The sequence below is a fragment of the Culex pipiens genome, chromosome 1 (assembly GCF_016801865.2).
Source record: "Culex pipiens pallens isolate TS chromosome 1, TS_CPP_V2, whole genome shotgun sequence".
NCBI lineage: Eukaryota > Metazoa > Arthropoda > Insecta > Diptera > Culicidae > Culex > Culex pipiens.
This window is the reverse complement of record NC_068937.1, coordinates 40,531,518-40,554,790: the sequence shown is the minus strand read 5'-3', so window position 1 is coordinate 40,554,790 and position 23,273 is coordinate 40,531,518. Positions and strand designations below refer to the sequence as shown.

The following is a 23,273-nucleotide window of genomic DNA, read 5'->3' as shown; positions in this document are numbered from 1 at the left end:
TTGAACAAGAAAAGATAAAATGTTCAATTCTACAGAAAAAAAAAACATTGGTTAACATTAAAGTTTCACTTTCACAACAGCCATTTACAATAACTTTTGGTTTAAAGGCTGGTATGCAGATCGCAAGGAAAGGGGTCAAGAAACAGCTTTACGAACAGCAGAACAAAGAAGAGGGAGCGATTTCTTGGGGCTTTTCTTCACCCTCTCTGACTCGCTTGCTCTACTGCTGCTGCCCATTTGATTTTTTTCTTGACCGATTCCTTTCGAAGTGCGTATACCGCTTAAAAGTGGAATATTTTGTGTGTTGCAGTTTTTGTTCTCTTTATGTGTTTGCATTGTTATTTTTAAAGAAACAAAAAGAAGCATAGAAATAAAACAACCACATATCATACTTTTTGTAAAAGACTTTATTAGTTACTTGTTGCACTCGTATGGTTCAGAATCTCTTTTTTTTTGTTGTTGTTGTTGCGAATTAAACTTGGTGGTTAAACTGCCCCGATTCGAACCGGTTCGAGTAATTCAATCATTTTATTTTTTGTTTTTGTCTTATCTTTGGCTGAACGTTTTGTGAATTCTGAAGATAATTTATTTACTCTTGGTTATGTTTACAGCAACGAGATGAAAGGACGCTAGTTAGAGAAACTTGAGAATGAACGGGTGGTTCTATCGTGATATTTTTTTACTTTTCTTTAAATCGATAGGCAAGTTCAAACCAGCAAGATATTGAAGGATATAAGCGTTTTTTTTATTTTGTTTGCTCTTACTTTCCTACTAATTGTGGCCTTTTCACGACGTGCCAATTTGGTATTTTACAAATGATGGGAAGGTTTAAATACAGTTTAACAAATTTCGCCTTTTTTTCTTTCGTTTTTTTTTGCGATAAGGGAAGTTCTCCAACATCTGCGGTGATAAGATTCTTTTTACACAGGGTTTGTATATCACAAAGTTTGGTTTTGTTGTTCATAGTTCTTGTGTGCTGTTCCACGGGAGAACGAATCTATTTCTTGCTAAAATTTGCTGCTTTCTTTTATCCACTATCGGTCTCTTTTCTCTATTTTCTTGATGCTAAACAACATTAATTTGAGGGGGGGTTTTCTGTACCTTTTACTTTCAAGCAGTGCACAATTTCTACAGCGCGCGCTCACAAATCGTTAATAGAGAGGTGGAAGTTGGGCAACGTTTCGACAGAGTTCACTGAACATGTTTCACACATGATATGTTTTTTACTGTGTTTATCGTGGCAAATCAATCAAAGGTTAAATCTGACTACGAGTTTTCTATTGTTTCTGCGTGCGGCATGAGTTTGTACAAAATCTGGAAACCAACAGTTTTTTGGGTTATTTTCACGAGATTTTTTCTTCTATTTTTTCGAAAGTTGTCTGCTCTAAACGATAGTAATGAGTGTAAGGGGTTCTCATTGTCACCAATAATAAAGGGCTTGCATAATACTATTTTGTATTGCTTCACTTTTTTTATCTTCCGTATCTTGCAAGAGAATATCTATGATTATTCTAGTATATTCACGCTATGCCATGCAAAATTATAAATTAACTTTACGAACACTAGCTTACTTATTACGATGGTTTTGGTCAATGATTTCATCACTTTTATGCAAGTTTCTTTTCTAGCATGACTTGATTCTTTTGTGGTTATTCTACGCACTGCAAGCGCAACAAAAAAATAAAACATTTCGACTTATGGTCGAAACTTTCTACTAACTGGCAGATGGCAACATCGAGAAACTTAGAGGGAGGGAAATTGACTTCGTGATTTAGAAAACTTTGGCCAGTTCGGTATGATCTGGATTTTACCGATTTTGCCATGTCCACTTGTTGAGTAAGTTGAAATCTAAGTGTAAAAATATGTTACACTTTAAAATAAACATAAATGGTTTTGAGTTAAAGCCACTTTTGCTGCAAGGGCAAAAGAATATTTGTCTACCCACACGTTCAAAATTACTCAGTTTTCGTCAAAACCGAACCTACTCAGAAATGAGTAAATGGGGCATCTGTCAGATATTTTTTTGAGTGCAATGACTCAAATCTGACAGAAGCCCAAGTTACTCATTGCAGAGTAGGTTTGGTTTCGACGAAAACTGAGTAATTTTGAACGTGCGTGCACCAAAGGTAAAAATTTTGTGTATCCTTCTCACACCTAATTTTCAAGTTTTTCTCGAAGAAAACTCTAGATTTCAACGTCAATTGGGTAAAAGTGATAATCTCAATGTTTAAATATGGCGCATTGGACGTCAGTGTTTCTTGAAAGCAATGACATAACCAAACATCTCTACTACCCAGGCAAACGTCAAATCAGTTCAAACTTGCTGCCGAATCTTTTTCCGGATCTCTTCCGGATTTGATTTTTTCTCTTCTAAATTTACCCAGATTTGGTGGTAGTGAAAATCATAATAAAAGAAAATGAAAACAATTATTTTTTTAACAGACAGGCTTGTCCAACACCTTGAAATTTATTTATTTTTAATTAAAGACTCTCGTCAATTTGTTACTAATTTCTAAAAAAACCATTTTATTTTGCATGAAATGTATCTTTTATTCTATACTCAAGAATAAAAGAAGACCATTTCAAGCAATTAGATTTAAAAAATCATAAATATTTAATTGAAGATAAGGCCGATGGAAATATTGTTCAAAGTTTTTGTCCGTCGGCCCTGGTCGGGGTCGTCAAGCCATACTTGCAACATTTCCAAACTCTTTCTTTTAAAATACATTTTACACTTGTTTCTTTTGTTTTGCAATCATTAGTTTTCAAAAAAAAAACATTTGACGAAAACAAAAATGTTATTGAAAATAAACTTTCAACCCAAACATGCAAAAAATGATTCTAACCGCAGGGGAATGTATTAAAAATTGATTTCACTTAAATTCACATTGAAATTTTGAAGTTTTTTTGAAAAAATAATTTTTTGTCCTCTGATTTTTCAGACCAAGTTTAAAAAATGTACCAGCCCTCATGAAAAAAAAGTGGATTTAAATATTCAAAAGCACGTAAGAAAATCACTCGTTCAGCCTTGAAAAAATCATTTCTGAGTAATCTTCAATCAAATTTCCATAAAACCGAACTTACTTACAGGCACATTCGAAATCACTCAGTTTTTATCGAAACAGAACCTACTCAGAAATAAGTAAGTGGTGCAAATGTCAGATTTTAGTGAATTGAACTCAGAAATCAAACTAACGTCATGATTCGAAATCCGGACACTTAGTACCATATAATTTTTGTTAAAGCTGGCAAAAAATCATGTAATAAGTTGGAAATGTAGAAATATCATCAAGATTTAATATAAACAGTCAGTTTTAAGATAATGCATGCAAAATATGTCTTTTCTAACAATATTTCATCAGAATTTTAAAATTAAAATGACTTGTTGTGCTTCGAATCCCGGACACTGTTAAAAGCTGATTCGAAATCCGGACACTTTTGCTTCGAATTCCGGACACTCGATTTTGCTTATGAATCGCACAAATTTAGACTGAATTGTTAGTGAATGGCATTCTTTAGGTCTCAAATAAGCTGTTAACATCAAAACAATCGATAGTTTGTATAAAAAATTGCTAGAATTTAAGGAAATCAAAAACATAAATTTCTGCTCGGCCTTCCCGGTGCTTCGGACGCCTATGAAATATTTCCGTTGAAATGTTTCACATTTTTGGTAATCTTATAATTTTATTTTATTTAATTGTTTTGGCAAAAAATACAGCGTTCAAACAAACTTTAAATCAAAGTTGATGTTAGAATTCATCAAAAAACACAGTTTTAACATTCATAATGCGAACTTATATCCAAATAATTGATAAAACAAGTTGAAGTGTCCGGGTTTCGAAGCGTCCGGGAATTCGAATCATGACGTTACTTCGAAAACTGAGTGATTTGAATTGAGGGTGCTAAAATGAGCATTCTCTGAGTCATCTCTGACGAATTTCATCTAAATTTGAGTGATATTTTTGTATTGATTTAAATTTACTCATTCTCGAGTAGCATTCACCCAAGGAAGCTTTAATTTACTTTTCCAAATTTCATTTCTGAAATGGTTTGGGTTTTGCAAAACCTGAGTTAAGAAGTGTGCCAACTATTAGGTTTTACGCCGACTCAATTTGGAGGTTAGAAGGAGTGCACTATTTACATGGACTTAGCACAGTTCGATGCGGTCGTCGATTTTGTTCGGGGAAATTCGTCGACAATCGACGAAGACCATGTAAACAGTGCACACGAGCTGTCAAATGACGTCACGATGTAAAACCTAATTGTCAGGAAAATAATTTCAACTAAACATTAACGTCATTCTCAACACATGGGTATTTTCGAGGTGTGAAAATGTCAAGCTACACGTTCAAACGAATCAACTTGAATTTAGGTAAAAGCAGCTTTTGCTGCATGGGCATTACAAATTAAAATTGCACACGTTAACTTCTTTTTGCCGACTTTAAACAGAAGTTTGTCTCGTTCAAGCTAGGAAAACCGAAACAAAAACACATTTTTTTAACTAAAGAAAAAATAAAAATCGGGACTCTTTAATTTCAATTCAACCTAATAATGTCTCGCTTACAGACACGATTGCAGAGCTGAAACGAAGCTTGATTTTGGAAATCATACCTAAATTAACTTTAAACAGCCTTTTGCTTTGTTCCATATAGTTTCTAACGCTGGATCTTTTACTTTGACTACAATTTTTATATATTAGGAGGAAGTTACTAAGCTACTAAATTGCAATAAATTATACATAGCTTAATGTTTTCTTTTTTGATAGGATTGCTGGTGGTGAGTGGAACTAGTTCACAATCTACCGATGATAATGAACTACCTTCATTCTTCAACTGGAGATTTCATGCAGAGTGTTTTCAATATAATTGATCTAACTAATTAATTAAGTAGTAATAGGAATCAACTCATGAGTATTCTTAGTAGTGTTGCATTTCTACACATTTTTATAATACCAATACTTCTTTTTTTGTCGTTCATTTAGCAAAAATCAAAAGTTTTGTAGTTTGCCTTACACTCTGTGTGACTCAGGGGAGAGTATCGTCACCTCTATTTGTTCAACACTCTTCTTTTACTCTACATCTTTAGCATGCACGCTAAAATAATTTTCTACAATTCAGAGTGTATCAATTGTCAAAGTTGAGTGGTTGTATGTCGGCCAATTTGAGCGGGCCAAAATGACAACCAAGAGCTGAGGTTATGTTCGCCACATAATTGCCTACATTTTTGGGGACGAATCCATCTGTTTTCCTAAAATTTCATGCCTTAAAACTAGCTTTAAAGGGGGGTCATTCCATCCCCAAAACGCGCATTTCCGTCGTCACGCGTTGTGGTGAATTTGAGGGGTTGGGGAGGTACAATTCAAGATGGCGCCCAGACAAACAGGAAGTGGAAGTGACCCTATCGCTGTCCGAGCCCCTTCGCCGCAGGGGTGCAAAAGTGGGCAAGATGGCGGCAACCAGCGTTGCCAGTATCACACGTTTTTGACGCAAACATTTCGCCGCCAGCTGGTCATAGCTCCAGGTGGGTTCCGTTGATGCCTTCTATGTTCAGCGACGAGGTTAGGTTCGCGCCGGAACATTCCGCCCGCTGCATCCACTCAATGTCCCGGATGGTGGCCTTCAGAGGAGAAGGAAAGAAAGAAAAGAAGAAAATCATTAACTGCTAAACGAAATTTTACGACCGGCACGAGCCAAACCGGGAAACAATTTTTAATCATAACAAATGGGCCGACAAATGGGCACTTTTATGGAAATGTCTTCGGCAACGGAACGGGAAGTTAACTTCCCGAGGGAGTGTGGGCCGGGCTCGACGCGTGTCGTATCGCGTCTCGTGTGTCTAGTGTAGCGAAAAATATGTAAATTAGTTTATGATGGTGAACCTTCGGTATTGTGCGTGTGTGAGCGAGGCTACAGCTTGAATTGCGGTTTCAAAAGGAAGGTTGACACAAGAAATTGGCCGGAAAATGCGGTTCCGGATTGGTCCTTGAAAGTTTCACCGCTTTGAAGAAGGTAAGTGTTGAAATCCTCTCAATATATCATCCAAAAAATAAAAGCTTCTGTTTTGACGTGTTGAAATATGAATTGGTTTTGGGTGAACATTAATTAAATTAGGATTCTCAAACAAACGTTTGGTACAGTATGTCCACGCCTCTTTCCTTCCCTGTAGATTCTGTGAAATGTGATCCGTTCACATAATCCTCTCTTCAGTTAATGCAACGCAGTAGGCCTAGCCACTTAGCTGAGTGTAATAAATCTCGGGGATGCTCGAATGTACTCTCAGATTTCTGTCATTCGATTTTTTTTTATTCGACTGAAACTTTTTTGGTGCCTTCGGTATGCTCAAAGAAGCCATTTTGCATCATTAGTTTGTCCTAATTTTTTCATACAAATTTGGCAGCTGTCCAAACAAAAATGATGTATGAAAATTAAAAAATCTGTATCTTTTGAAGGAATTTTGTGATCGATTTGGTGTCTTCGGCAAAGTTGTAGGTATGGATATGGACTACACTGAAAAAAAAATGATACACGGTAAAAAAATGTTGGTGATTTTTTATTTAACTTTTTGTCACTAAAACTTGATTTGCAAAAAACACTATTTTTGTTATTTTTTCATATGTTTTAGGCTGGGTGCAGGAAAGTGGTTCGCAAAGCGGCCTCAATTTAAAACTGTCAAAGTGGAACCAATTTACTGTTCGCAAAATGGTACCAAGAAGTGGCAAGTACACTCAAACCCCGATGGTTTGACACCAACTGTTGTCAAACGAACGGGATCACGTTTTAGTTTGACATCCCTTTTACATGGAGTTCACACTCACTTCCAAACATTTGTTTTGATAGTGTGCGTGAGCGCCGTGTAAAAAGTGACAGTTCGTCACTTTTTAGTTTGACTTTGGCCAACCAACGGGGTACAAACCAAAAAAGTGTCAAACGAAAAAGTGACCAACCACCGGGGGTTGAGTGTATTGTAATCGACCTATAATTTATTTTGTCGGTGGTGTCGAGCTTTTGAGGTATTCGAAGTAAACAAATATTAAAAAGAGGGTAGAAATCGAGATTGGGTAAATTCGTCGCTAGCATTTCAATAAGCGCTATGTCTCACGCAAAACCTACGTTTATGACGCTTTTTGAAATATTAGCGACGAATTATCAATAAATATGAATGGCACATGCCAAATAATATTGAATAATTTTACTCCAATATTATTACTGCGCTTCAAAGATACACAACCTCGGAACTTCAATTCGGTTGTTCTTCTGGTTCAAAAACTTCCACCCATTTCTGACGCAATATTTCGTCACGTGGAAATCAAAAAAGGCCTCTTTTGACTCCCATCAATTAGTCTACGAACAAAAAAAAAACATGAACAGATTTAAAAAAATCAAAACAAGTCATTTCCACAGCAAAAAATATGTCACGCTTGAGCTAGAACATGGCCTTTCACTTTGTTTATGTTTAGTGCAGCTGTAGTGCAGATGTATTAGTGAAGAGCAGTGGGGAGCATTCGAAAATCACGTTACGCATTCTGTCTTTTCAACACCCTGGTTTTAGGGGATATCAAACGCCAAATTTTCAGAAAGTTCCAGGTTGTGCAAAAAATCTTTGACCGAGTTATGGATTTTTGAATAAATCAGTATTGATCAGTATTTTATCAAAAAAAAAAAAACAAATATCAAATTTTCAATCAAAAAGTACTTTCGTGAGATTTTGATAAAGTGCAACGTTTTCAAGTTGTAGCCATTTTTAGATCACTTTTTTGCAAATAGCCGCAGTTTTTCATTTTTTTAAATTAGTGCACATGTTTGCCCACTTTCGAAAAAAATATTTTTGAAAAGCTTAGAAAATTCTCTACATTTTGCTTTTTTGAACTTTATTGATACGACACTTGACCGGGACCCGTGGTGTGGGGGTAGGCGTGGTTGCCTCTCACCCAGTCGGCCTGGGTTTGATCCCAGACGGTCCCGGTGGCATTTTTCGAGACGAGATTTGTCTGATCACGCCTTCCGTCGGACGGCAAGTAAATGTTGGCCCCGGACTAACCTAAAAAGGTTAGGTCGTTAGCTCAGTCCAGGTGCAGGAGTCGTCACCCTGGGTCCTGTCTCGGTGGAGTCGCTGGTAGGCAGTTGGACTAACAATCCAAAGGTCGTCAGTTCGAATCCCGGGGTGGATGGAAGCTAAGGTGTAAAAAGAGGTTTGTAATTGCCTCAACAATCAAGCCTTCGAACACTTAGTTTCGAGTTGGAATCTCGCAATCGAGAACGCCAAGGCAATGCTGTAGAGCGAATAATTTGATTTTGATTTTTTGATACGACACTTAGTTGCTGAGATGTTGCCATGCAAAGGTTTAAAAACAGGAAAATCTAATGTCGATATCTCAGCAACTCATCGCCGTCGTGCTAACTTGTCGCACATGCATCTTGGGCCAAATTGAGTTTTAAGAACGCAATTTTGTGTAGCTGACATTTTGACCTTCACAGATCCCCAAAATTCGATTTCAACCCTGAGATATTCAATAACAACCGAGAAAACTCCGTGCATTGTTGTCACTCTACATATAAAAAAAGTTTCAATCATGTCGTGCTATCTTGTCACTCCCTGAACATTGATGTAAGTGCGACAACTGGCCAAAGGAATTTCAGGTTAGAACGCGTTTGACGCACGTACAAGTTAGACTACCGTAAACATTTGTAAGTATCACTCGGGACTCCAGCAACCAACTTCAACCAAACTTCGGGACAGTGCATAGAATGATCAGCCAAACATAACGTGTTTGTTATTGTTTACATTGCGTGCTCTAGTTTTTGTTTATTCAAGGTTAAAAATTAAAAAGCGTTTTTCTCGGAACGTCGAAATCGCGACTGCGACAAGATAGCGAGAAAGCGTCGAACTAATGGTCCGATTTTCAATGTTAAAATACGAATTATTCGTGAAATTATCTCTAGAGTAAAATTTCAAAACAACCTGTGAGTCATGGGTTTCCTATGCAGATAGGACCTTTTGAAAATTCAATCGAGATCTAATCTTATCGAAAACAATATTTTCAAAAAAGAGCAATTCCAGCTCAAATCAGGAATTTTTCTGGTACTTTTGTACCCGACCCTCTCCGATTTCAATGAAACTTTGTAGACATGTTATCCTAGGCCTATATAAGCCATTTTTGTGTATATGGAGCCAATAGTACTTGAAAATAACATTTGAGAAGGGCGTAAGGTGTTTAAATATTTTTGTATTTTGTAATTTAAAAATTACTGTATTTCGAAGCCGTTGCGTCGTATCAAAAAGTGGTCAAAGACAAACTTGTAGGAAATTCTGAAAAAAAATACACTGAAACAAAAATACACGCCACATCTATGAGATTTTTTGATTTTTAAGTCTAAAACTTAAATTGAAAGGTGATGTCACGATTTTTTTCGTTCAAAATTTTTGAGGAAATAGCCTAAAATGTTACCAAAAGACTGATGAAAAATGCAGGATGGTAAGTCTCTCCTAAAAAAATACAAAAATCATTTACTAAAACTGTTTTTTTTTTTTGAAAAGTGGTCTAAACGTCAAAATATTTGAAAACCGGCAGTGGGAATCGATTCTCCAGACAATTTTACATTAAAGTCTCCATGTAGACCATTTTCCTATCTCCAATCCTTGGGAAGATACAGCGGTTTTAAAAATAAAAATGTTGAAAAAACGGGGTTTTTTGTGGTTTTTCATTTCTATATGACAGACTTGGTTTTTCAGTCTCGAAAATATTTTTACCGGAAAGCTCGTCCAATTTCCCATAAGATTGCCTTTGACAGCTTTTTGATTTATATCGTTTTTATATTTACGTAAGCAATTTTACTATCCTGGTTTCTACCACACTGAAAAAAATATTCTATTTTCAGTTATTAGCAATGTAATAAAGCTTATATCTGTAAGCCCATACATCCAATTGAAAAGTGGTCAAAGACAATCTTATGGGAAATTGGACGAGCTTTCCGGTAAAAATATTTTCGAGACTGAAAAACCAAGTCTGTCATATAGAAATTGTGAAAAACCACAAAAAACCCCATTTTTTCAACATTTTTATTTTTAAAACCGCTGTATTTTCCCAAGGATTGGAGATAGGAAAATGGTCTATATGGAGACTTTTATGTAAAATTGTCTGGAGAATCGATTCCCACTGCCGGTTTTCAAATATTTTGACGCTTAGACCACTTTAAAAAAAAAAACAGTTTTAGTAAATGATTTTTGTATTTTTTTAGGAGAGACTTACCATCCTGCATTTTTCATCAGTCTTTTGGTAACAATTTAGGCTATTTCCTCAAAAATTTTGAACGAAAAAAAATCGTGACATCACCTTTTAATTTAAGTTTTAGACTTAAAAATCAAAAAATCTCATAGATGTGGCGTGTATTTTTGTTTCAGTGTATTTTTTTTCAGAAAGCCCGTCCAATTTCCTACAAGTTTGTCTTGGACCACTTTTTGATACGACGCAACGGCTTCGAAATACAGTAATTTTTAAATTACAAAATACAAAAATATTTAAATACCTTACGCCCTTCTCAAATGTTATTTTCGAGTACTATTGGCTCCATATACACAAAAATGGCTTATATAGGCCTAGGATAACATGTCTACAAAGTTTCATTGAAATCGGAGAGGGTCGGGTACAAAAGTACCAGAAAAATTCCTGATTTGAGCTGGAATTGCTCAAAAATTAAATAAAGACTAACATTTCAAAAGGGGCATAATATTGATTTTTTTTATCATCATCCCGGTACGAGAATCGGACTCACGACCTCTGGATTGGAAATCCAGCACGCCGCTAGTCGAAACCTATCTCCTACCGATCAGTGTTCCCAGTGAGCAGATTTACTCTTTTAAGGGATCTGAATTTGCCGAGCCAGATAGGAATCGATCCCATCACCTTTCGCTTACAAGGCGAAACGCGTAACCTAACGGCCAGGGTATCTCGGCGAAAAATATGTAAATTAGTTTCTACTCTCTACCAAAACCGGAAATGGATTTTTTTGTATTTTGTTTTTTATTTGGCTCAAACTTTGACGGGGCCTTTCCTATGACCAAAGAAGCTATTTTGTGTCATTGGTTCACCCATAAAAGTTTCCAAACAATTTTGGCGGCTGTACAATATTCGAAAATCTGCAACTTTTCAATGAATTTTCTTATCATTTTTTTGTATTCGGCAAAGTTTAGGGGTTTAGGTATTGTTAAAACGATTTTTTTGACGAAGAACTTCGTCTTAGGGCTCTATACAGGGTAGCAATCCAAAATTTCCAAATGAAACCGAAAAATGAAACGCCTTCCCCAAGCAGAGGGGAAAATCACAGAAGCAGCGCGGCCGACGGTTTTGATATAAATATAAACGGCACCCCCTCCACAGCATTAGTTTAGTCGGTGGTCTACCACCGAAGCGAGAGGAGCCCAGCTCTTCTCGCGAGCGCCAGCCTTCTCTCTTCCCTACAAAACCACGGGAAATTTGAAGGCTGGCTTCAGTCGGTGGTCTACCACCGAAGCGAGAGGAGCTCAGCTCCTCTCGCAAGCGCCACTAGGTGGCGTCTTCAGGAGCTCAGCTCCTCTCGCAAGCGCTTGGCAGTAGTGGCCACCACCTGGAGGCCCCGGGAATGTTCCGATAAGGGGACATTTGCCGAACCATAAGAGTTGGGGCAATATGGGTATCAAACTTTAGGGTTTTTGATACTGGACATGAAATTTGACATTTCGGCAGTAGTGGCCACCACCTGGAGTGGCCGGAGGCCCCGGGGGTGTTCCGATAGGGGGACATTTGCGGAACCATAAGAGTTGGGGGAATATGGGTATCAAACTTTAGGGATTTTGATACTGGACATGAAATTTGACATTTTGGCAGTAATGGCCACCACCTGGAGTGGCCGGAGGCCCCGGGGATGTTCCGATAAGGGGACATTTGCGGAACCATAAGAGTTGGGGCAATATGGGTATCAAACTTTAGGGTTTTTGATACTGGACATGAAATTTGACATTTCGGCAGTAGTGGCCACCACCTGGAGTGGCCGGAGGCCCCGGGGGTGTTCCGATAGGGGGAAATTTGCAGAACCATAAAAGTTGGGGGAATATGGGTATCAAACTTTAGGGATTTTGATACGTGACATGAAATTTGACATTTTGGCAGCAGTGGCCATAACCTGGAGTGGCCGGAGGCCCCTGGGATGTTCCGATAAGGGGACATTTGCGGAACCATAAGAGTTGGGGCAATATGGGTATCAAACTTAAGGGATTTTGATACTGGACCTGAAATTTGACATTTTGGCAGTAGTGGCCACCACTTGGAGTGGCCGTAGGCCCCGGGGATGTTCCGATAAGGGGACATTTGCGGAACCATAAAAGTTGGGGCAATATGGGTATCAAACTTCAGGGTTTTTGATACTGGACATGAAATTTGACATTTTACATTTGTGAGTGTAAGCGCGTGCAGTCCAAAAATCTCAGCCTGCTGCGCCCCACTTCAGCTCATAATTTTTGGATCGTCGTCGAGGCCACATCAGCTGCAGCAGAAGAGGGCGCAGAAGGCGAAAATTTCCCTAGGCAGCCCAACGGACAAACAACGAAGAACAACCGCTGCACCGCAGGAGAAGCAAACCACAGGCCAAGGTTCCGAAGGAGAGAGGAAACCGGCCAAGCCCGCGGCCCGTCCGCTGGTTGACGAAACGAATCTGGCCGCCATCACCCCGAAGGATCGGAACTTCGGAACGAATCGCCACTGCAGACCATCGGGAAAGAAGAAGAGCAGCTCCTCCACCATCGCAAGTGTAACGGACAAGAAGCAAAAGCCCCGCCGCAAGTAGCACTTAGGAACGTGGTGCTGATGCAGGTTGACCCAGACCAAAGCCATGGACATCTTCCTCAACGTTGACCGGAGAAGCGGCTCGAATGAAGCACTACACCTCGCGGAAGATTTGATAAACAAACGGCCCTTTTCAGGGCCACCAAATATCTCACGAAAGAGTTGTTCCTTCAAAATTTCCCTCTAAGAATGTTCCCTGAAAATTTAAAAAAAGATCGAATAAAAAGTTAGCATGAAACCACTGTTTCTGTGTGGTAGAATGTCATACGCGCTTGTGTGTTTGTGTGTGTGTGTGTGTGTGTGTGTGTGTGTGTGTGTGTGTGTGTGTGTGTGTGTGTGAGCACGGAGAGGGCAAAATCGCCTGCTGCAAAAATGCACAAGTCAGACTAAGTTTTTCGAAAATTTGGAGCCGTCGCCGATTGCTGGCAACAGCCTTCAAAAAACACTGGCTCAGAAAAAGCCCCATCGAAACGACGTTGAACGCTTCAACTTTATCCTCAGCTCAAGCATCTCCGCCGTCAGGTATTCCCGGTTTGGTTGACTCGTCCGACCGGGAACTGCGGCCCAGCTCGAGACTACCGTGTCTGTTTCTCGCCTTCACCTTTCCTCATTTGCTGACGCGTCGTCCCTTCCTCGTTGAAAGTCGAGAGTGAAATGATTGCGAAAATGACAAATCGACCTATATTTATAGATTTTTGTTTTGGCATATCGCGGAACGATAAAATCTTGGTGGCGAATGCAGTAGGAAGGCAGAGAGAATGCAGTAGGAACGGCAAAATGAGGAAAAAATCTTGCGTGCTTGTGAAAAGAGGGGAAGTAATAGCGAAGTAGAAGTATAAAAATGCGTTCTACCCTTTCCACTCCACTTAGTTGCCACCGAGATGCTGAACAAGTCGGGTCGGCTCATAATAACTATCTGAGCCGCAGACGCTTGAAGCAGCAGCAGCAGGGAGAGAGAGCCCCAAATTCTCTCTTCCGGAGAAGGATTTCTTCTGAAAAATTACCTTTATTTTCTAGAGAGAGAGAGAGAGAGAGAATCGGAGAGCATCACCGAAGAGGGCAAATTGTGTGCGAATGCCGTAGAATGACACACCATACATACACACTCCCGTTTCATGGTACACGCTGATTGGGTTCGATGCGTCGAGTTTCCCTTCCACGGATGTTCGATTGATGTATCTAAATTCGTCACCTGAAAAGGCCATCAAAGACTGCGACCAACTACAATACACCCGGGGACGAGCAAAACCGCCAGCGGAGGCAACTTTTAGGCAGTGGAGTAAAATCGTTTAACCTAGTAGACTGTGTGAAAATTGTTGTAGCCCTGTTGTATGGGTTAGTACAACGAATCTACTATGAGCTCGTGTAATTAGTCACGGCTCCGGGATGCACAGCCGGGATTTTCTTTACGCCAGTGGTGGCCAAAACCTGGAGTGGCCGGTGCCCTCAAAGAAGGTTCCCCCGGGGCCTGGGGGGACATTTACAGAACCATACGAGTTTTGGCAATATGGGTATCAAAATTTATGGTTTTTGATACTGAACATGAAAATGGCCATTTCGACAGTGGTGGCCAAAACCTGGAGTGGCCGGTGCCCTCAAAGAAGGTTCCCCCGGGGCCCGGAGGGCCTTTTACAGAACCATACGAGTTTTGGCAATATGGGTATCAAAATTTATGGTTTTTGATACTGAACATGAAAATGGCCATTTCGACAGTGGTGGCCAAACCTGGAGTGGCCGGTGCCCTCAAAGAAGGTTCCCCCGGGGCCCGAAGGGCCTTTTACAGAACCATATGAGTTTTGGCAATATGGGTATCAAAATTTATGGTTTTTGATACTGAACATGAAAATGGCCATTTCGACAGTGGTGGCCAAAACCTGGAGTGGCCGGTGCCCTCAAAGAAGGTTCCCCCGGGGCCTGGGGGGACATTTACAGAACCATACGAGTTTTGGCAATATGGGTATCAAAATTTATGGTTTTTGATACTGAACATGAAAATGGCCATTTCGACAGTGGTGGCCAATACCTGGAGTGGCCGGTGATCTCAAAGCAGGTTCCCCCGGGGCCTGGGGGGACATTTATAGAACCATACGAGTTGTGGCAATATGGGTATCAAAATTCATGGTTTTTGATACTGAACATGAAAATGGCCATTTCGACAGTGGTGGCCAAAACCTAGAGTGGCCGGTGCTCTCAAAGAAGGTTCCCCCGGGGCCCGGAGGGCCTTTTACAGAACCATATGAGTTTTGGCAATATGGGTATCAAAATTTATGGTTTTTGATACTGAACATGAAAATGGCCATTTCGACAGTGGTGGCTGTGGGGCACCGTAATGGTGTTTGTGGATGAGCCATAATAATCCCGCCCGCCAGTAGTCTGACAGGCGGGCTAACAGTGACAGTCCTTGGCTGATCGGAGCTTACGTGCGCACAGAGTAAGCTCGGCCTCTTTTGGTGGTTGGTCTTCAAACAGAGTGGACGTTGGTAAGCGTCCATTCCTCGCCTCAACGCCCGGGGCAACTCGTAGACGATCTGGCCAAACTCCACATTGGCGATCCTGCCAGGCCTACTAAAATTAGTAGTTCTGGAGGAAAACAATTTTTTGGTGGTCGTAGGAGTTGCCCCGAGTGTTGGCAGGCGTGAATTGTAACAGTTTGGGCACGCTGGAACTGCTGCCTGGGAGCTTTGTTTACCTTTTTTCTGGCGTGCTGGGACTGGCACCGAGGCTCTCGTTACTTTCTACACTTGGACTGCCGCCTTCGTGTTCCGGTGCGCTGAGGAATCCGAGGTAGGTTATTCAGTCTTTGAAGTATGGTTCGCGTACCACAGTGGCTCCCGGCGATTGGGTGGTGTTTTATTTTTCTTTTCCCCCAGCGGCTTAAGTCAGCCGCCGTGGTCTTGTAAGGACGCGCTGTGACAGCCGTCGAGGTCGAATATGGACGCGCTAGGATTGCCGTCAAAATTTTTGTTTCCGGCGCGCTGTGACAGCCGTCGAGGTTAAGTATGGACGCGCTGGGACTGCCGTCAAAGTTTTTGTTTACTTCCGGCGCGCTGTGACAGCCGTCGAGGTTTAATATGGACGCGCTGGGACTGCCGTCAAAATGTTTGTTTATTTCCGGCGCGCTGTGACAGCCGTCGAGGTATTGTAAGGACGCGCTGGGACTGCCGTCAAAGTTTTCGTTTACTTCCGGCGCGCTGTGACAGCCGTCGAGATTTAATATGGACGCGCTGGGACTGCCGTCAAAATGTTTGTTTGTTTCCGGCGCGCTGTGACAGCCGTCGAGGTATTGTAAGGACGCGCTGGGACTGCCGTCAAAGTTTTTGTTTACTTCCGGCGCGCTGTGACAGTCGCCGTGGTTTTGTAAGGACGCGCTTTGACAGCCGTCGAGGTCGAATATGGACGCGCTAGGATTGCCGTCAAAATTTTTGTTTGTTTCCGGCGCGCTGTGACAGCCGTCGAGGTTAAGTATGGACGCGCTGGGACTGCCGTCAAAATGTTTGTTTGGTTCCGGCGCGCTGTGATAGCCGCCGTGGTGTTGTAAGGACGCGCTGTGACAGCCGTCGAGGTCGAATATGGACGCGCTAGGATTGCCGTCAAAATGTTTGTTTGTTTCCGGCGCGCTGTGACAGCCGTCGAGGTTAACTATGGACGCGCTGGGACTGCCGTCAAAATGTTTGTTTGGTTCCGGCGCGCTGTGACAGCCGCCGTGGTTTTGTAAGGACGCGCTGTGACAGCCGTCGAGGTCGAATATGGACGCGCTAGGATTGCCGTCAAAAATGTTTGTTTCCGGCGCGCTGTGACAGCCGTCGAGGTTAAGTATGGACGCGCTGGGACTGCCGTCAAAGTTTTTGTTTACTTCCGGCGCGCTGTGACAGCCGTCGAGGTTTAATATGGACGCGCTGGGACTGCCGTCAAAATGTTTGTTTATTTCCGGCGCGCTGTGACAGCCGCCGAGGTTTTGTAAGGACGCGCTGGGACTGCCGTCAAAGTTTTCGTTTACTTCCGGCGCGCTGTGACAGCCGTCGAGATTTAATATGGACGCGCTGGGACTGCCGTCAAAGTTTTTGTTTACTTCCGGCGCGCTGTGACAGCCGTCGAGGTTTAATATGGACGCGCTGGGACTGCCGTCAAAATGTTTGTTTATTTCCGGCGCGCTGTGACAGCCGTCGAGATATTGTAAGGACGCGCTGGGACTGCCGTCAAAGTTTTCGTTTATTTCCGGCGCGCTGTGACAGCCGCCGTGGTTTTGTAAGGACGCGCTGGGACTGCCGTCAAAATGTTTGTTTGGTTCCGGCGAGCTATGACAGCCGACGAGGTTTGGTAAGGACGCACTAGGGCTGCCGTCTAAATGTTTGTTTATTTCCGGCGCTGTGACAGCCACCGAGGGTTTTTTAGGACGAGCAGATACTGTCGCGGTAGGCTTGGCCGAATGGCTACGCTGTCCGCTTTGTAAGCGGATGATCATGCGTTTCATCTGCTCCAACCTTCCATAGGATAAGGAAGTAAAACATCGATCCCGGCCATGGTTGTTGTTAGGCCGTTATGTCATTTCAGGTGTGGGAGTCGTCTCCCTGCTATGAAGATAAACAACACACCAAACCAAGCATCTAGCGGAATCTGGCGGCTGGCGGCGTTTGGACTTGCAATCCAAAGGTCATCAGTTCGAACCCTAATTCGGAAAGTTCTTTGGAGTAGAAAGAGGCTTGGGTGCTCTCCCAATCAAAGTGTTTGTCTATTTCCAGCGCTCTGTGTAAGTTGCCGAGGTTTTGAGGCACTACTCCAAACCGGCTGTTGGTATGAGATATCAAGAGATCCGGAGTCGGTGGAGCAGTGGTAAACGTGGTTGCATCTCACCCCAGTTGGCCTGGGTTCAGTCCCAGTTCGGTCAGATGTAGGAGTCGTCTCCCTGGGAAGCAACCTGCCTCAGTAGAGTCGCTGGTTGGCAATTAGACTTACAATCCAAATTTCGTCAGTTAGAATCCCGAGGCGGATAGGTGTAAAAAAAAAGGTTCGGGATTCGTTTCAAGCCTTCGGACACATAGTTTCGAGTAGGAATCTCGAAATGCCTGCATGCCTGTAGAGCAAAATCATGATTAGATAGAGACAAGATCACCAGCCACTAAGTTTGTCTGTATCGTAAATCAAGAGAAAAAAATCAGCTATTATGCCAAATCAGAAGTTGAACAAAATAAAGAATAAACATCAAAATCAAGGATATTGGGATCGGTAGTGTATTGGTTAGCGTTGTTGTCTCTCACCGCAGGCCTGGGTTCAATCCCAATTGACTCCGTTGGTATTTCTTGAGACGAGAAATTGTTGACCATGTATTTTTTTCGTTGGATGGTAAAGTAAACGTCAGTATTGGCCTGGTTTACGTTTAGTCGGTGAGTCATTCCAGGAGAAGGGTCGTGTTAGGATTGAAAAGCTGCTTCTGCAGTTAGATGTAAAAAAAAAAATGTTTCGGTGCTCTCGTCGTTCAAGCCTTTTCGGGATAAGGCCGAGAAGAAATCTAGCTAATTAGATAGAAAATTGTGTGCGTTAAAAGAAAATGCGCAATTCGTCTAGGGCGGTCTTTACTAGCTACGGACCGACACATTACGGGACTGGTAGATTCCGAGCGTCGTGGTGGTGCGAGAATCACCGGCCAAGGCATTGCTGCAATTGCAAGTGGTGAAAAAAAATCAGCTGAGCTTAGAGGTGAAAACTCGAGCCACTTATCATACGAAATTGAACGTCCATCGAGGTTTTGTGGGATTTTTGAAAAAGCGACATCGTTGCAACGTTGGTTGATCTTATGTGGTAAAAGACCAGTAGTAAGGGTTGGTGTCCATCTTGCACTTGCTTATGAGCACTATGAAAAAAGGCATTCGGGGGAATTAAGACTAATAAACAATCGCTGAGGTATGAAGGGATGGAGGTAGTTGATTAACATCGACCAGCTTGAGTGGAGAGCAGGTCAATGTGGTCGGGATCAATCTAGAGACATAGATCCCCTGTGCCAGGACTTTGAAAAAAGGATCGATCACTGAAAGAATATCTGAACTTTGCCAGACTTGAACGGGTGCAGGTTTTGCCTTGTTAATGCAAGTTGATGTGTTTCGAGTACCGTCTGGCTCGGCAATGTCAGATTCACTTTAAAAAAAAATGCTCAAAAATCAGGACAAGTTGTAAATGGGTTTCGACTAATGGCGTAATGGATTTCTAGTCCAGAGAACTGTGTGATGCCCATATTATAGTGGTATATGCACTTTGGAAGGAATCAAGAAAAATTCGAAAGGCAGCAGCGGCAGTGAAAGCAAGCCAGAAAGGATGAAGAAAAGCCCCAAGAAATCGTAACTCTTTTTTGTACTGTTGTTTGTAAACCATTTCTTGACCCCTTTTCTTGGGAGGTGCGTATTGGCCCTTTGTATGAAACTTATCTGGCCAGTCTTTCCTGTTTAGGGTGCTCTTCGGCATAACGCTTTATACCGACAATCGTCATCGGCAGAATGACAGCTACGAAGAGCGCGTCATTCAGCTGATGTTACTGTAACGAGCAAGAAGCTCGATTCAAGGGAGTCGCTGTTCTGGGTGATTTTCTCGCTGGGATGTGGAATTCCACAAGATCATGAGTGCGATTTCCCATACCGGGATAGAGAAGTATATTTAAATAGAAAAAGCTCGGGAGTCAGCTATCACCAATAGTTGAATGGTCAGAGTTGGATATGATCGTCATTTGGATGCGACCGTCGGTAGATACACACGAAGTAGACACGAAAGAATTCCGAGCTCGACACTCATACAGCCTGGCGATTCGACGACACATGCTCTTTCTCTTTCACTTTCTTGTTTATGCGGGTAGGTGTGCTGATACCACTAGCGTGCCCAGAACCTCGAGGAAGGTGGGGCAACAATATGAGCGTTTTGAAAAATTTCGTCATTTATGGACAACCCCTGACCAATTTTAGAACAAATTTCTGAGGATGGTGAGGCAACTGCCCCATGTTGCCCCACCCTGTGCACGCTAGTGGCTGACACCCATCATTTGAAGACAGTCATGGGACGAGTGATCGAAATTCGGTAGAATCCAAACGAACGAGATTTGCGCGAATGAAAGAGTTGGTTAAAGTCAAATGACTGTGTGAGCGGGAGCAGGGTTTCAAAGTCAGACGGACGTAGCGAAGTCGAAAAAAAGAGCTCTGTCAACTGTCACAAAAATACATCGATTGTTCCCAAGCCCTGCTCTGTACTATAAGGAATCTGGGAGAAACCAGCAATGCTCAGACATTCTGCTGCGAACCCAGAATTTCATCGTAAAGTAGATCTGCTGGAGGAACGAGTTGAATTATCTGATTTCGAAATAACGGTCATGATGAGACGGTTTGGTTGGAATCAAGTGGCCATCAGAAAAAGTGTTCCAAACCAATGAATTCTTAGGTTCGATTAGATTATACTAGATTAGCTTAGATTAGGTTAGATTAGATCAGGTTAAAATAAGTTTGATAGGATTAAATAAGATTAAATTAAGTGAGGGAAAATGTCAGGGAAATAAGATGATAGTAAGAATTTTAATTTAGAGCGAGGAAGTCGGTAGAGTCCTGAGTAGCTCATTGGGGAAACATACGATAATTACAAAAAAAAACATTTTTTATACTTCTGAGCAGTGATTTTTTTTTCTTGTTTTTTTACGAGGGGAGAAGGGAGATGTGGGGCACCGTAATGGTGTTTGTGGATGAGCCATAATAATCCCGCCCGCCAGTAGTCTGACAGGCGGGCTAACAGTGACAGTCCTTGGCTGATCGGAGCTTACGTGCGCACAGAGTAAGCTCGGCCTCTTTTGGTGGTTGGTCTTCAAACAGAGTGGACGTTGGTAAGCGTCCATTCCTCGCCTCAACGCCCGGGGCAACTCGTAGACGATCTGGCCAAACTCCACAGTGGCCAAAACCTGGAGTGGCCGGTGATCTCAAAGCAGGTTCCCCCGGGGCCTGGGGGGACATTTACAGAACCATATGAGTTGTGGCAATATGGGTATCAAAATTCATGGTTTTTGATACTGAACATGAAAATGGCCATTTCGACAGTGGTGGCCAAAACCTAGAGTGGCCGGTGCTCTCAAAGAAGGTTCCCCCGGGGCCCGGAGGGCCTTTTACAGAACCATACGATTTGTGGCAATATGGGTATCAAAATTTATGGTTTTTGATACTGAACATGAAAATGGCCATTTCGGCAGTGGTGGCTAAAACCTGGAGTGGCCGGTGCCCTCAAAGAAGGTTCCCCCGGGGCCCGGAGGGCCTTTTACAGAACCATATGAGTTTTGGCAATATGGGTATCAAAATTCATGGTTTTTGATACTGAACATGATAATGGCCATTTCGGCAGTGGTGGCTAAAACCTGGAGTGGCCGGTGCCCTCAAAGCAGGTTCCTCTTGGGCCCAGGGTTACATCAACCGAAACATACGGGTTGTTGCAATATGCACCCAAAGGAAAAATATATCTCAAAATCTGCAACAGTGGATTTGCTGCAGAAAATGTCACATTTTATAACATTTTATGCAGCAAGCCCCTAGATCATTTTTGCCCGCTTGTAAACATTTCAGCGATCTGCAGTTCTCACCAACACATATAATGCTGGCTCGTCCCCGAGCAACACTCTAAAGAGAAGCATATGTTGGTGCTCTTTCACTCACTCTTCGTCAAGCGTCCATGGCGCGGTGGTAGCGTGTCGGATCAAAAACCAAGAAGTTGGTGGTTCAATCCTCGATCTGTTAAGGGTTTTTTTGTAAAATACAACCAAAAAGCCTTCGGTAATGTCGATAATTGTCGGTAACGGGCAAAAATGTCATACCCTATATCGCAAAAAATGCATGAGGACAGATTTCATGCAGATTCTGATATACTTTCATGCCGCCATGTATCACAATCATGCGACCACCGGTTGGGTGTGGGTATCAAAATTCATTGTTTTGATATTGAACCTGCAAATGGCCATTTCGACAGTAGTGGCCACAACCTGGAGTTGCCGGTGCCCTCATGGAAAGTTCACATTGGGGGAACATTTAGGACAATTTTGCCGACTAATCTATGAAACAAAATACAATAATCTTATCCCAGATTTCACTAGCAATCCAAAAACTCATTCAAAATGTTTGGTCCTATGTCTTTCGGTTATGTCTCTGACATACCATCTTGAACTTTTTGGCAATATGAGTAATAAATCGCTGGGGGTAATAAATCGATAATTGCGAAATTATTGAAATTGAGAATAACTCTTTCGTAATCAATTTGAGCCCTAAAAAGGGCTTTTTAATGCTTGCTGTTGAAATTTACTTGGCTGTCGCCGATGACTGGCAAGAGCCTTGCCAAAACATTTCCCCATCGCGAACAACATTGAACCCTTCAAGGTTCGGTCTGCCCCTTCGCCACGATGCTTCTCCGCCTTCAGCTATCTTTGTTGCCGCTGTGTCGTCCCTTCCTCGTAGACTGTCGAGAGTGATTTGAGTACGCAAATGAAATAGATTTTCGTTTTGGGATTTCGTGGAACGAAGAAATCTAGGTGGCGAATGCCGTAGGAAGGCAGAGAGAACGCCGTAGAAACGTCAAAACGAGAAAAAAGTCTTGTAATGTGTGGGAATAAATCGTGATTCAAATTTGTTGTGACGCAAAGAAAATCTTTAACACATGGTTCAGACTGGCTCTTTGTAATGAATTGGAGTCCTGATAATGGCTTTCAATTATTTCAAAATATTTCTAAAAAATTGTTCAATGCCAAAAGTTTAATTGATTTTAAATCAACTGGCACGAAAATCTTGACATTACGATTTGCTGTGAAGCGTTTCAAAACTTTAGACGTTATCCAACGTCAAAATACCATAAGATCTTAGAGCAGAAATACCATAAGATCTTAGAGCAGAAATAAATAGATCTTAAGAAATAACCGTTTCGTGATTGATTTTGTGGCCAAGAAACGCAAATAATAAAACTATAAAAAAAATCATTAACTTTTGTGTCCGAAGTTCTTCGTCATGATGGTTATGCCTGTAGCATTACCACTGCACCTTTTTTATTAACTTCTTTTTTGTACAAAAGCTCAATTTCCCCAAACCCGTTTTTTTTATTTTTTCGAGATTTTTGATATGGTTTATGCGACAAAAACTCGAAACTTTTGAGCCATAGAGAAGTATGATCAAAAATTCTGCCGCCGAGTTATCGGAAATTGGAAAAAAATCGAAATTTCATGGATAACATTTTTTATAACTATACAGCCATTCCACGTCAAACAGGAAGTCTCCAAATGAAAACTGCTCCGATTTGGCTCAAATTTGGAGTTGGGGTTTCAGTTGAAATAATTAGACCCATATTTTTTTGTTTGGCGATTAGGGTGGTCCTATCCGAAATAGGGTGATCAAAAAAATTGCGTTTTTCGTCGATTTTCGCAAAAACCACATTTTTCCAAAAATCATATCTCCGGAACGGCTGATCCAAT

General features: G+C 41.7%; 1 protein-coding gene across 1 annotated transcript in view; it reads right to left on the bottom strand.

Annotated features, from left to right (window-relative positions):
- Positions 1 to 386: 386 nt before the first annotated feature.
- The window catches only part of LOC120415881 (progestin and adipoQ receptor family member 4), a 98,343-nt gene continuing 75,456 nt past the window's right edge, over positions 387 to 23,273 (bottom strand). The window contains exon 7 of the mRNA XM_039577557.2: positions 387 to 5,616. Within this exon, the coding sequence (XP_039433491.1) occupies positions 5,509 to 5,616 (108 nt within the window). The 3' untranslated portion in view covers positions 387 to 5,508. The remainder of the gene's footprint in view (positions 5,617 to 23,273) is intronic.